Raw genomic sequence first — 12391 nt, 5'->3', positions numbered from 1 at the left:
AAATCATTGGGTGATTTAAAGTATTTTCTTGGGATTGAAGTTGTCAGATCTAAACATGGTATTTTTCTATCCCAAAGAAAGTATGTTTTGGATTTACTTGCAGAAACTGGAATGTTGGATTGTAAACCGATTGATACCCCTAGTGAGCAGAATCATAAGTTGGGGATATATCCCGATCAAGTTCCAACTGATAAAGAACGTTATCAACGACTTGTGGGGAAGTTGATTTATTTGGCTCATACTCGTCCAGATATTGCGTATGCTGTAAATATAGTGAGTCAGTTTATGCACTCTCCTAGTGTAGATCATATGGGGGCTGTGACTCGTATTTTAAGGTATCTGAAAGTAACTCCTGGCAAGGGGTTAATTTTCTCCAAGTATGGCTATACAAATGTAGAAGGGTATACAGATGCTGATTGGGCAGGTTCAGCCACAGATAGGCGTTCGACATCTGGGTATTTTATGTTTGTGGGTGGCAATCTTGTTACGTGGAGGAGCAAGAAACAAAAGGTGGTGTCTAGATCTAGTGCTGAGGCCGAGTATCGGGGAATGGCCCATGGTGTATCTGAGTTACTATGGTTGAGGAGATTGTTGAAAGACCTTGGTTTTGGGCCTAATAAACCCATGGATTTATACTGTGACAATACGGCTGCGATTGCAATTGCTCATAATCCTGTACAACATGACCGTACAAAATATGTGGAGGTTGATCGAAATTTCATTAAAGAAAAGTTGGATGCGGAGATTGTGTCCTTCCCCTTCATCCGTTCAGAGTATCAGTTAGCTGATGTTCTTACGAAAGCTGTTTCTACAAGTATCTTTCTCAACTCGCTTGACAAGTTGGGCATGCGTGACGTCTTTGCTCCAACTTGAGGGGGAGTGTTGGCGAGTAGAATATATCATATTCTATTTGGGTTTTATTTATTTTTCCTTTTGTATAGATATTATGTAATTAGGATTCCACTTATTTCCTAATTAAACCCTACTAGGGTTTGTAACCTGTATTATAAATACCTCCTTTCGGAGAATGAAATATATCTGAAAATATTCTACCCATATTGTTTGACTAAATCTATATAAACTTAGCTCTTGTTACTTCATCCTCAAGTTTCAACACCCTATCTGCAAGAACCTCCAGCCGATGGACCTATCCAGAAAGCAAGATAGCATCATTACCTCTGCCATAGTGAATCCCTCTCTTCATTATGCAAAAAGCTTGTGGGCACTTAAAATAATTGAGTACTAATTTGTTTTTGGTAAGAAATTAATTCCAGGAGTAAAGCATGTTGCATCGTGTTTTTTAATTTATTATTTTGTATAAGCAATTAATTATTCTAATTAATTTAATTTACGGTAAAGGAACTCGAATTTGAATGCATATTTTTATGTGTTTTAGTTTGTTATGTTGTGTAAATCTAAACTAAAACCTGTCCGCATCATGTACACCTGTACCCTATTCTCAAACCTCTGACCAATTTTATTTGGGTAGGTTTTTGTCAACCAAGCAAAAAACTATATGAAACATCATGTACATCTAGAAAATTTATTTTGGTTTTTGTCAACCAATTTTCTCTTGCTTATATATCTATATATATATATATATAGCAAAAGGCAGAGAATGGTGAAACATTCAAAATACCAGAAAATGCTCTTGGTTGATGCAAACATTAAGAATTGAAATTATTAATTAAATGAGGATAATATGGTAAATTCATACCTTTTCATATTAAAAAAAATTAAAATTAAAAGAAAAATCAGATAATGGATCCTATTTTTATGGAACACAACTACTCATTATCTTTTTTACTTCTAAAATAAATTTAAATTTTTTTAAAAAAAACCTCTCGCAAGCGCGTGCGGAGAGGCTAGTCATATATGAAACATCTTTCATTGACACACAAAAAATAAATAAATAAATAAATAAATTCATGAAAATAATGTTCCGGTAACATGATATCGTCTGGTGGGAATTTTTGGGTCAAAATATCGTCTAGTGGGTGGACTGTCTGATTTCTATTCACCTAATTTGACTCTCTGTCTCTCTTCCTACTCTGCAAGCTGCACAAAAATGGCTTTGCATGGTACAGTCAATAACCAGCAGTGTCAGATTCACCGTCTAAATCTCTTTCATCGAACCCAAATTCAGCTCCGAAATCTCTATTTCAACATCCCAATCTCGCAGTCTCGAGGCTTCTCCCTTCGTTCTCGCTCGATTTCACATCCTCTGTTGTGTTAGTTTCTTCGCCATTTCTCTCTCAATCCGATACATTTCTTTACTTCCCGGCGCTTATTTTCATTTGGGTTTATCGTGTTTGTTGTGTTCAGTGCGCAGATGTGTATCGGAGAAGATTTCGGGTTCTTTCGATTCGGATTCGGGTCGAAATTATGCATCCGGACCACCGCAGGTGCTCTCTGTTCCTGACTTTTTCTTTTACCTTTTTTTTTTGGTGATTTTTTATATTATTTTGTTGCTTACTTTTATGAACCTCAATCCTTTGTTTGATTAGATTATAGTAGAAGGATCACTTGCGTATTGTTTATGCAATGTGACCAGGTTAGAGTGGGATGAGAGTAGATTAGTTGGAGGAATAATAAATAATAATAAAAATGATAGTGATCCAATTAAAGGATTTAAATCTATTATAATTTTTTAATAAAAGTGACAGAGATGTAGTTGCCTTCTTTATTATTTGGTTTTTGTTTTTTTTTCTTGGGAGAGTTATTTGGTGATTGACAAAGATGGTTCTCACTTGCTTACATCAAAATTATTGTTAGGATAAATGTACATCCCTAAATGCTTTTATTTTCTTTACATCTAGAAAATTTAATCTTTAGTATGTTTAATGGTATAATTATTTTTTTTTCTTCCTAAGGGTGTTGCAACTTTCAATTTTGAAAATAAATGTAATTAGGGTCTTGACTGATAGAAAAAGTCAGACCAATCCAAACCTCGGCTTGGCTTGGTTTATTTACACCCCTCATTACTGTTCATTTTACAAGGCATTTGCAAAATATTTTCGGGCCATATTGATTGTAGTTATTGTATGTCTCATTTCAGATCCCTCAACAAAATAATGTTTCTTTTGTGGAGGTCCTGAAGAAATCAAATTCTTTCCTGCCACATGTAACCCTTGCTAGTACGCTGTTGGCTCTTGTCTTTCCACCTTCTTTCACATGGTTTACCAACAGGTTCTTGAACCTTGTTTAGATAAATTGGTTGGTCAATAATTGAATATTTTGTTTACACTATTCCATTATAGAAACAATGAGCCACTTCCAAGGAAGGTTGACTTTTAACATCACTGTGCTAAAAAGTGGAGTTTGGCTGAATGCAGTTGTGGTCCTTGTGTATACATATTATTTTAAAGGGGAAAACTAAGTGAATGAAGAGGAAAGAAGAAGAGATTCATCCAATCACAGTTAGAAATATAATTTGTATATATTGGCTTGTTACATAAAATGCATTTGGAATTAGTGAGTACAGGGTCTTGGCTATTTATATGTTGATTGTGTATTCTCTTTGCTGCCTAACATGTCAGGGAAGCTTTAGTTCATTTTCTATGTAAATTGTAATTCATTGCATAAAACACATGTACTTTTATTGTAAGCATACTTTTCATCATATAAATAACTAAGTGTTTCAATTTGGTTCCTTCGAACATGATCAAACACAATTAGTTGACTTGTGGCTATGCGGCCTCTTCCCTTTGTTGTAAATTGTAATAACAGTCCCATGCTCATGTGGTGGGCACTTTTGCAGTTTTCCATTCATTTAATTAAACAGACATGGACACAGGGATCTAATTGATATGATTTTGAAACTACTGGGTTTTGACATCCAGATTAAAACATTTTGCAAATTAAATGTCGTATTCATCGAACAAATGATATTGTTCTAAGGACATGCTTATAATTGTGTTCTTGCAATATCGTTCCAGGTACTATGCACCTGCCTTGGGGTTTTTGATGTTTGCAGTTGGGGTTAATTCCAGCGAAAAGGATTTCCTCGAAGCTTTCAAGAGACCAACAGCTATTCTTGCTGGTTATATGGGCCAATTTCTTGTCAAGCCGCTTCTTGGATATATTTTTGGCATTATCTCAGTAGCAATATTTGGTCTTCCAACTCCAGTAGGTATGATCACCCTGCCTCCCTGTCAAAACACCGGCATGAATGTACTAACTTTTCTTGAATCTGTGATCAGGTGCTGGAATTATGTTGGTATCTTGTGTTAGCGGCGCCCAGCTCTCAAATTATGCTACTTTTCTGACGGACCCGCCAATGGCTCCTCTAAGCATTGTCATGACATCACTGTCTACTGCTACTGCAGTATTTATCACACCACTCTTATCACTCTTGCTCATCGGAAAGAGACTGCCTGTTGATGTAAACGGAATGGTGTCCAGCATTCTGCAGATAGTAGTTACACCAGTTGCTGCAGGCTTGCTTTTGAACCGGTGATACACCAACTCTGAATAACATTCTTTTAGCCCAATGTTTACTTGTAGAGATTCTGACTTGTCTTATGTAATTCGCCTTCAGGTTCTTTCCCCGAATATGTGATGCTATTCGGCCATTTTTGCCTCCGTTATCTGTATTAGTTACAGCTTGCTGTGTTGGAGCACCACTTGCCATTAACATTGAGTCTGTTATGTCTCCTTTTGGACTAACCATTTTATTGCTTATTACCGCATTTCATTTGACCGCTTTTGTAGCTGGGTATTTCCTTACTGGCATGGTCTTTCATAAGACACCTGATGTCAAAGCACTACAAAGAACACTATCCTATGAGACAGGTTCCTCCTTGGCCTTATCAGTACATAATTCTATAGGAATTTATGAAACTAACAAATTTTTCACTTTTGCAGGAATGCAAAGCAGTCTTCTGGCCCTTGCCCTTGCAAACAGATTTTTCCAAGATCCACTTGTTGGAGTGCCTCCGGCCATCTCTGTGAGTCAATGTCTTGGCTTAAAAACCTTTGTTTTTTTCTTTTCACTAATTCATTATTGGCTAAGATGACTTGGAACTCTTCTACAGTTTGGAGAGATCATTGTTTCAAATTTACATATTGCTTTGTTCCAAGCAATACGCACACATTTTGTCTTTCACCCTGCTAATGTCTTTCAATATGCACACATATTGACCCCAAAAAGATAAGGTTACTTTGTGTTTTGTTGCACCGGGTGTATTATTTACATGTTCACTGTTTTTAACTGTGATCTGCAGACTGTAATCATGTCTTTGATGGGCTTCTCTCTTGTTATGGTTTGGGCCAAAAGGAAAGAATAACTAGACAAAATAGATCTCAAATTCTTTGAAGTTGGCTCAGTGGTTCTTGATGGCTTGCATATTAATGAAGTGCACTCAAGCATGATTGAAGAGTATTTTTGTTTTTCTTTAGTGTTTTTTTAATAATTGTACACTTTTAATTTCTAGTGCTAAGATTTGTGTATCAACTCATTTTGTAATTTGTATATTATGCCTAAGGCAGTAATTATGGAAAATATTCATAAATTTTGCAATCATTTAAATTAAAGATTAACATCCCCATTGTTGTTTTTGTAGATCCTTTTCTTTTGTTTATGTGGAAGCTCATATAGGCGTATATACAACAACTTTATATATGAGAGAAAAAAAAAATTACAGATCTGAAGCGGATAACTGAGTCGAATCGGAGAGCGAGCGTGAATCTGAAGGTGTAGGCAGACGAATTAATTAACCGATTGACACAAGGGCGTATTAGCCTAATTGTATAAGGTTTTCTTTTTAATAAATAAAAAAAGTCGATAGAAACCTAATCTGAAGCGGAAACTAATACTGATTGAGTAATGAAATTGATTTCTTTTCCAAGAATAAACGAAAAATATGAAACTAACAATCCTAATCCTAGTCAGATTGATACATGGATCACCAATATATAAAAGGTAGAAGACCAAAAAGAGTAACATCACCTCAAAGTGAATAAAATATTTTCAACACATAGCTCTTCTCTCTTTCTGACCTAAACATGCAGGCTTTCAATCTCAACTCCAACGACCATGACTATAGTGTCGTTGTGATGGTAGAAAACAGAGGCTTCCCAGATGATCAATCCCTTGTGAAATTTCCTCAAGTCTCAATTGCTTGGAATGTCTTCAAGAGCTACCATGTTATTCAAGATGGTACCGGCACCACCACCCGATCGAGAAATCCGATCATAGACCCCGACACAACACCCAAATTTAATGCTCTACAATCGTTACCGTCACATGAAATTATATCCAATATGTTACATGAGATACACATCTCATTCCCATTAGACAGGCTACGCTGGAAACCGAGTCGTTTTGTGAAGGACACCGAGCCGTTGAACAGCGTTGACGACACGATCAACAACATACGACGGGCCATTGATGGGATGGTTAGTGCAGGACAACGTAAGAAGCTGGACGTGATTGTCACGGTTGACAAGCGGATTAAGATCTCACAGCAACAATATGATGCAATGGTTGCAAGGAGGGAGGTTAAACGTATGTTAACGGAGTTCCGTTCTATGCTTTCAAGTGAAGGTTTGCTACGCGACCAAGCTACGAGTAGTGTTTACGCTTTAAGGTGTCGATGGGCTCGGTCGCATTTGAATGAAATAAGGTCACATGCAGCCGCTGTAGGGCTGCTAAATAATATTAATGTCAATTTTAATTCTGAAGGAAGTTTGGATGTTAATGAAATATTGATAGAAATGGGGATGTTGATGGCGGTGCTCTCAGATGACCATCAACCAAAGCCTGCAACCAAAGCTTCGGTTGAGGAATTAGCAAAGTTAATCAAAATTGATGGAGTAAATTATGGTACTAATAGTGAGTGCTGTGTGGTCTGCTTGGAGAAGATGTTGAGTGGGGAAGAAGTCACGTGCATGCCATGCTCTCATTTGTTTCATGCAGGCTGTGTCGTTCAATGGTTGAAGTTGCATCAGACGTGCCCTGTCTGTAGGTTCAAGTTGCCGACTGATTGGTGGAGGTTCATAGGTTTAAGCATCAAAATTGGAAAATTATAATCTTTTGTGTAATTTTTATGAAGAGTAAGTATATATAGGGTTTAGTCATTAGCATGGGTGTTGCTCTTTCTTACTCCGGGGTTTTATCCTTTGTGGTTTTCCGTTGGAAGGTTTTAACAAGGCCACCGTTAACATGCTCATTCTTACTATGTAATGTTCTCTTTGGGTTAAATGCAATACTATTTTCTCTATAAAAAAAAAGTATATATAGGTTGTAGGAAAAAGGTTTAAATGAAACAATAAATTGTAATATGGGATTGGGTTTCTATTCTACTTGTATGTTTCATATGTTTATAATTTATTTATGTAATAAAAGTACGCAACAAAAAAAAAAACAAAAACAAAAAGAAGTAACCGGATGATTCTAATTTTTTTGCGGGCCTGGGACTGGGCCTTTTGAAATTGGCCCAAATTCTTATTTCCCATTCCTATTCCTACAAGGACTTGGTCAAATGTTATATAAGGAAACCGAGCCGAAGCAGAAACACCACATCTCGCAGATGAGTACACCAATTCTTGAGCAGAAAGCTTCCCATCTCTCTCCAGTCGTCGTCGTCAACATGATGAGTAAGAGGTGCAGGCTTTCTTCGATACCCGGCAACCGCCATGACCACAAGAGGGTTATGAAAGAGTATCAAGCCATGAAAGAGGAGATCAAGGCCAGGGCACTCAAGGAAGAGTGGAACTTACTGATAAAGGATTACAACGTTTGCGTTTCTGCTGGTCTTGTCCAACTCCAGTATGCTCTGCAAAAACTCTTCCGCGTTCGGGATGGGATAATTACCACTCTGTCCCCTGCAAGCTTGAATTGTGTTTTTGGGCCGATGGATGACGCCTCAATTGTGCAATTGGTCGAGGGCATTGTAGAAGTTGACGTTTGATCTATTAATTGTACAATTCATAGTCAGGTTTTCATAGGAAGAATGCTGAAATTGTAAGACAATTATCATTGTCATTGCCTTCATTTTATTCAATTGATTCATGATGTCTGTCCGTTACATCTATAGTATTAGAACTTGCACAATTCTTTTTTTATTTTTGTGTGTGTGGAAAATATGCTTGATTTAAAATGAAAGAAACATCATTCGATCACAAAAATCATCGTCTACTACGGTCCATTTGTAATCCGAACTTGAAATCAAGGAATGCCCAATAAATTTTTGTATATTCATTGTCGTACAATTTTGGAGGTTTTTTTTAAGGGCAACACTCGTATTTTCTTGAACATAAAAAATTACAAAAACCACATAGCTTAGTGGCAGCTTGCTAATTGCTTCACTTACAAGTCACCACCTTCATTGCGGATTGGTCCAAGCTACAAACTTCAAGCACCTACAATACAAGTCGGAACTTGCAAAAAAAGCACACACAAAAAATAAAAATAAACCAATCCACCTTGACCCCCAAGTGTATAATAATGCTTGGCAATAAATATATGAGTTAATTTTGATTTAGTACCTTGAATTAGGGATGGCAATGGGTGGAATTGGGGTATGTCATTCCCATCTCCATCCCTGTTAAGTTTTTTTCCCCCATCTCCACCTTCATACTTGCAATATTCATTTCGGGGATTCTCCATCCCCATCTGCATTGGGTAATAGTAGCTCAAGTGGTAAGAGTATTTTTACTCATTTTGATTTCCTCCTCCAATATCATGTACGTTCCATTCAATTAGCTTTTTTATTTATTTAATTTTTACTGTGACAAGTAGAGAATTTTAGGTAGACGAGTTATATTGAGCTCCTTGGTGTTGGTGGGTGCAAATTAGAGCACCATACGAGTATGGTACCTTATCTAAAGCCTAATTACCAGAAAGACCTTCAATCTTGAAGTAAATTTCCATTGTACCCTCATCTTCAACTACCAGCTTCGAAAGCTTTACAGTGAAAATCTTCAAACAAAACCCAACGACCATGGCAATGAACTCCTTACTGTACCTCCCAAAACCCGCTTTTCCTCACAAACCCCTTTCCCCTCCAACGTTCCCTACACACCCAAAAGCTCAGACCCGACCCGCAAAGTCCCTCAGTCAAAATGGTACCCTGGGTTTTCTCGGAGCGGGTCTGACCCTGACCCTGACCCTTATTGGACCCGCCTCAGCTGCTGAGTTACCGTTGTGGGGATCCTTGCAGCTCAGTGAACCCTCCAATGCCCTCTCTTTGCCCACCTGGGCCATACACGTTTCTAGTGTCGTTGAATGGTGAGCATTTTCTCTCATAAGATCATTTTCTGGTGTTTCTGTAAATGGGTTTTCCGAATTTTCTCTCTCTTTCATTGTTTTTGTTTTCGTTTTGAATTCTTGTTGGTCATCTGTTTGGTTGCCTAGAAAAGAGAGGTAAAGGAAAGGAAGACGATTATATTGAGCATGGTTGCTTGCTGTGTTAATTGTAAATTCTATTTTTTGTTGCAAGGATTACAGCAATGGCTTTGGTGTGGCAGTATGGGGAGAAGTCTGGGTTTGAATCTTGGAAAGGGCTGTCTTGGGGTATGGTGAGTTATTTTCTTTTGGTGCAATGTAGTTTTGATTTGATTATTTGGATGATCCATGGATAAATGAATAACAAAAGAACAATGTTGCCTCTGTTAAAATTATTTATTCTGAATGATGGAGCACTTCTAACTTCATTGAAGAAATTTTTAGAGGTTGTGTACAATAGTTGAAGTTTTAGTAAAATGGTTGGTAGGCGATTGTTCCCATTTGTTTCCAGTAGTTGTTTTGTTGGCTAATGTCATACTACTTATATCAAATCAAACCATTACAATCTTGTCCAATTTCTCAGAGAATCAAATTGGGGAGATACAATTGACCAGTGTTTTCTATCCTTCCTGTTTTTGTTTTTATCTTATTTGATAGGAAACATGAACTTTATTGAGAAACAAAATGAAGTACATAAGGAGGAGATGGACATGCAAAGCAACTAATACTACTAACGTAGCACCTAGGGAAAACCAACTACGAGCACAAGCCTAGCAAACCAACCATCAATGTGAAATTCCTACTGAATCAGGAAGAATAATTCTAAAGGTATGTTCCTAAAGTTTTTAGGCAATGATGCCCCAAAATGAGGGTAGAAATCCTATAGAAACTTTATCTGCCCTGTTGTCAAGGATCCTTCTATTCGTCTCCAACCCCACAATCCAAATGGAGGCCAGCACTAACGAATACCAAAGAGTAAAAGCCTACTTGTTTGCCCCAACATAAGTATATATATGCTCAGTTGACTCGCTCTCAGCTTTTCTCAACACAAACTAGTGAGGAGATAAACAAGCATATGGCCTCCTTTTATTTCAGAGCATATCACAAGTTTTGGTTTATCATGAGCCACCAACCAATCTAGAATTTGAACTATAGTGGGTACACCTGTCTTCTTGATAGTTTTATTGATTTGATCCTCCCTGCTTGACACCATACAGTTACCAGTAGTAGGATAAAAATCTCAAGTATTTCTTGATAATGGTCTCTCTATGAGCTGATTAGAAACTTTACTACTAACGGTAGATTTCTTTTACAACGGTACTTGTTTGTTAAGCTGTACTACTAATGGCAGTTCATATCCATTTAACTGACTTTACAATTCAAAACGATTAGGGTCTAATCTTAAAGAAGATGGCTTTTAAGATGGGGTTGATATCATTTTTGTCAGTTTGTGGATTCTGATGTAGTTTTAAGTCGAAAATTTAGGTTTCCAAGTCAGTTGCCGGGGTGTGGAGGTTGAGGAGTTTATGTAGAGCTTGCTTTGTAGTTTTGTAATTATTCAAACGGCTACTGCCTCCTTGTTTAAATTTTTACTGATGTAATTGATTGATGTAGGTTCCCCTGCTTGGTGGAGCATTATGTGCATGCACATGGCATTTCTTTTATAACTCTGAGTCTCTTGAGGTAAGAAGGGTGGTATCTCTTCCTTGCAGATTTGTTTAAGAGTAAGGGAAATAAAATGGTTGAAACACAAAACAGAATATTGATCATGATCATCCCTTGCAGCAACTAATTGCTAGATTCTTATGAATATTTCCCTTCAATTACAACCGGAACTAAGTTGTGAGACAAATATCTACAGTGACTTTGGGGCTCCTCCATGATTTGCAGGTCCTGGTGGCTCTTCAAGCAGCCCTGACAGTTATCGGCAATGCTACAATGTGTTTTGCTGCATTTCGTATTTACAGAGCATCTGAAGAACGCTCCAAGAATCTTTGAAGTATCTGTATATGCACAAACAGATCTTATTCCTGTAAGGCACCAAGAAATATCTATTTGTTAGAGCAGTAAAGGTGACATACTGAGGAAGAAGCAAGTGGTTTTCTATGTGTGCAGGAATCAGGATACAGAATGCTGGAAGCTTCACTTATATGAAGATGGAAATTGAAGTACTCATTTGATGTCATTTTCATTAGTGAATGTTACATTCGTTTTCTGTGTTTTATGCAAAGTGTTCAAAAGAGTCTCACGGTCAGGTGGCACCATGTTTTGAACGGCTGCTTCAATTCTTCAAATCGTTTTGATGATCTCGAAATTATCCCTTTCTTTCCTGGCTTATGAGTTTGTCATCCAAGTGAGGTTAGCTTCTCGAAGGCAAAGTGTGTATTCTCATCACTAGTTGAACCTCTTGTTAATCTTGTTGTATAGTTCGTTCTGGATCCAATTCAAGTTATGACAGTGTTCATTTAATCCTAGCTTATGTGCAAATTGATCAGTTTGCAACTAGTATGCTAGTTTTCTCAGCATAAAGGATGGACTTTTCTTCATTTGAATATTACTAAGACATAGCTTTCATTTCTTAATTTGCCATCCTTTTCAAATTAAACCTTACAGTTCCGCATTCCTTCAAACTTGGGGCAAGATAAGACCCATTAATTTGCCACTCCTTTCAGAAGCTAGATGTCATTTTTATGGTATAGTGCGATCTCCAAATTGCTTTAAAACTTGTGGCCTAAAATCTCACAGCATTGCTCTGTTCTGTGTACGTTCCTGTTGTAGTACATGTCAATAATAAAGTTGACCCATCCAAATTTCTTTAGCCTTTTTTTTTGTTTTTTTGGTTGAGATAAAGACGATAATGTATTTATAATTCAAGCCAAAGGGCCATTGCAAACACCAATACCCATGCAGGATTAATACAAGTATGGAGTCCAGTAACCCAAAGAGTTAATCCAAATTTGGAGGAAATTACCGACATCATCAAAAGTCCTAAGTGTACGTCCAAGTATAGCCACAAAGGGCCGAAGAGATTTCGGCAAAAAAGAATTGGGATTTGTAGAAGTTGAGAATTTATGAATGATTATTCATCTCTCAAGTCTCAAGGAGGAAATTTATACAATACAGAGAGGAATCAAAAAAGGGAATAAAAAAAGGAAATAAACA

General features: G+C 37.2%; 2 protein-coding genes across 4 annotated transcripts; both read left to right on the top strand.

Moving 5' to 3' along the window:
- Positions 1-1980: 1980 nt before the first annotated feature.
- Positions 1981-5549, top strand: LOC110773500 (Sodium Bile acid symporter family). 3 transcript variants are annotated; one of them, XM_021978024.2, is made up of 8 exons: positions 1981-2231; positions 2326-2405; positions 3059-3189; positions 3939-4132; positions 4203-4455; positions 4541-4794; positions 4867-4949; positions 5226-5549. In XM_021978024.2, the coding sequence occupies exons 1-8, from the start codon at positions 2069-2071 to the stop codon at positions 5286-5288; spliced, it is 1221 nt and encodes a 406-aa protein (XP_021833716.1). In that variant the 5' UTR covers positions 1981-2068; the 3' UTR covers positions 5289-5549. The 3 variants fall into 3 exon arrangements, with proteins under 3 accessions (XP_021833716.1, XP_088109057.1, XP_088109058.1); XM_088252931.1 differs by lacking the exon at positions 3059-3189 and having other exon boundaries at positions 2089-2231; XM_088252932.1 differs by lacking the exon at positions 1981-2231 and having other exon boundaries at positions 2375-2405; positions 3059-3137.
- Positions 5550-8829: 3280 nt separating this feature from the next.
- On the top strand, positions 8830-11703 carry LOC110773501 (YCF49-like protein). The gene is made up of 5 exons (XM_021978025.2): positions 8830-9232; positions 9444-9522; positions 10844-10912; positions 11120-11261; positions 11345-11703. Exons 1-4 carry the CDS (start codon positions 8946-8948, stop codon positions 11225-11227), a joined length of 543 nt encoding a protein of 180 aa, XP_021833717.1. The 5' UTR covers positions 8830-8945; the 3' UTR covers positions 11228-11261; positions 11345-11703.
- The last annotated feature ends 688 nt before the right edge of the window (positions 11704-12391 follow it).

The sequence above is a fragment of the Prunus avium genome, chromosome 5 (genome assembly GCF_965620075.1).
Source record: "Prunus avium chromosome 5, drPruAviu1.hap1.1, whole genome shotgun sequence".
Taxonomy (NCBI): Eukaryota; Viridiplantae; Streptophyta; class Magnoliopsida; order Rosales; family Rosaceae; genus Prunus; species Prunus avium.
The sequence above is the reverse complement of the archived record's forward strand: the minus strand, read 5'-3'. Positions and strand labels throughout refer to the sequence as shown.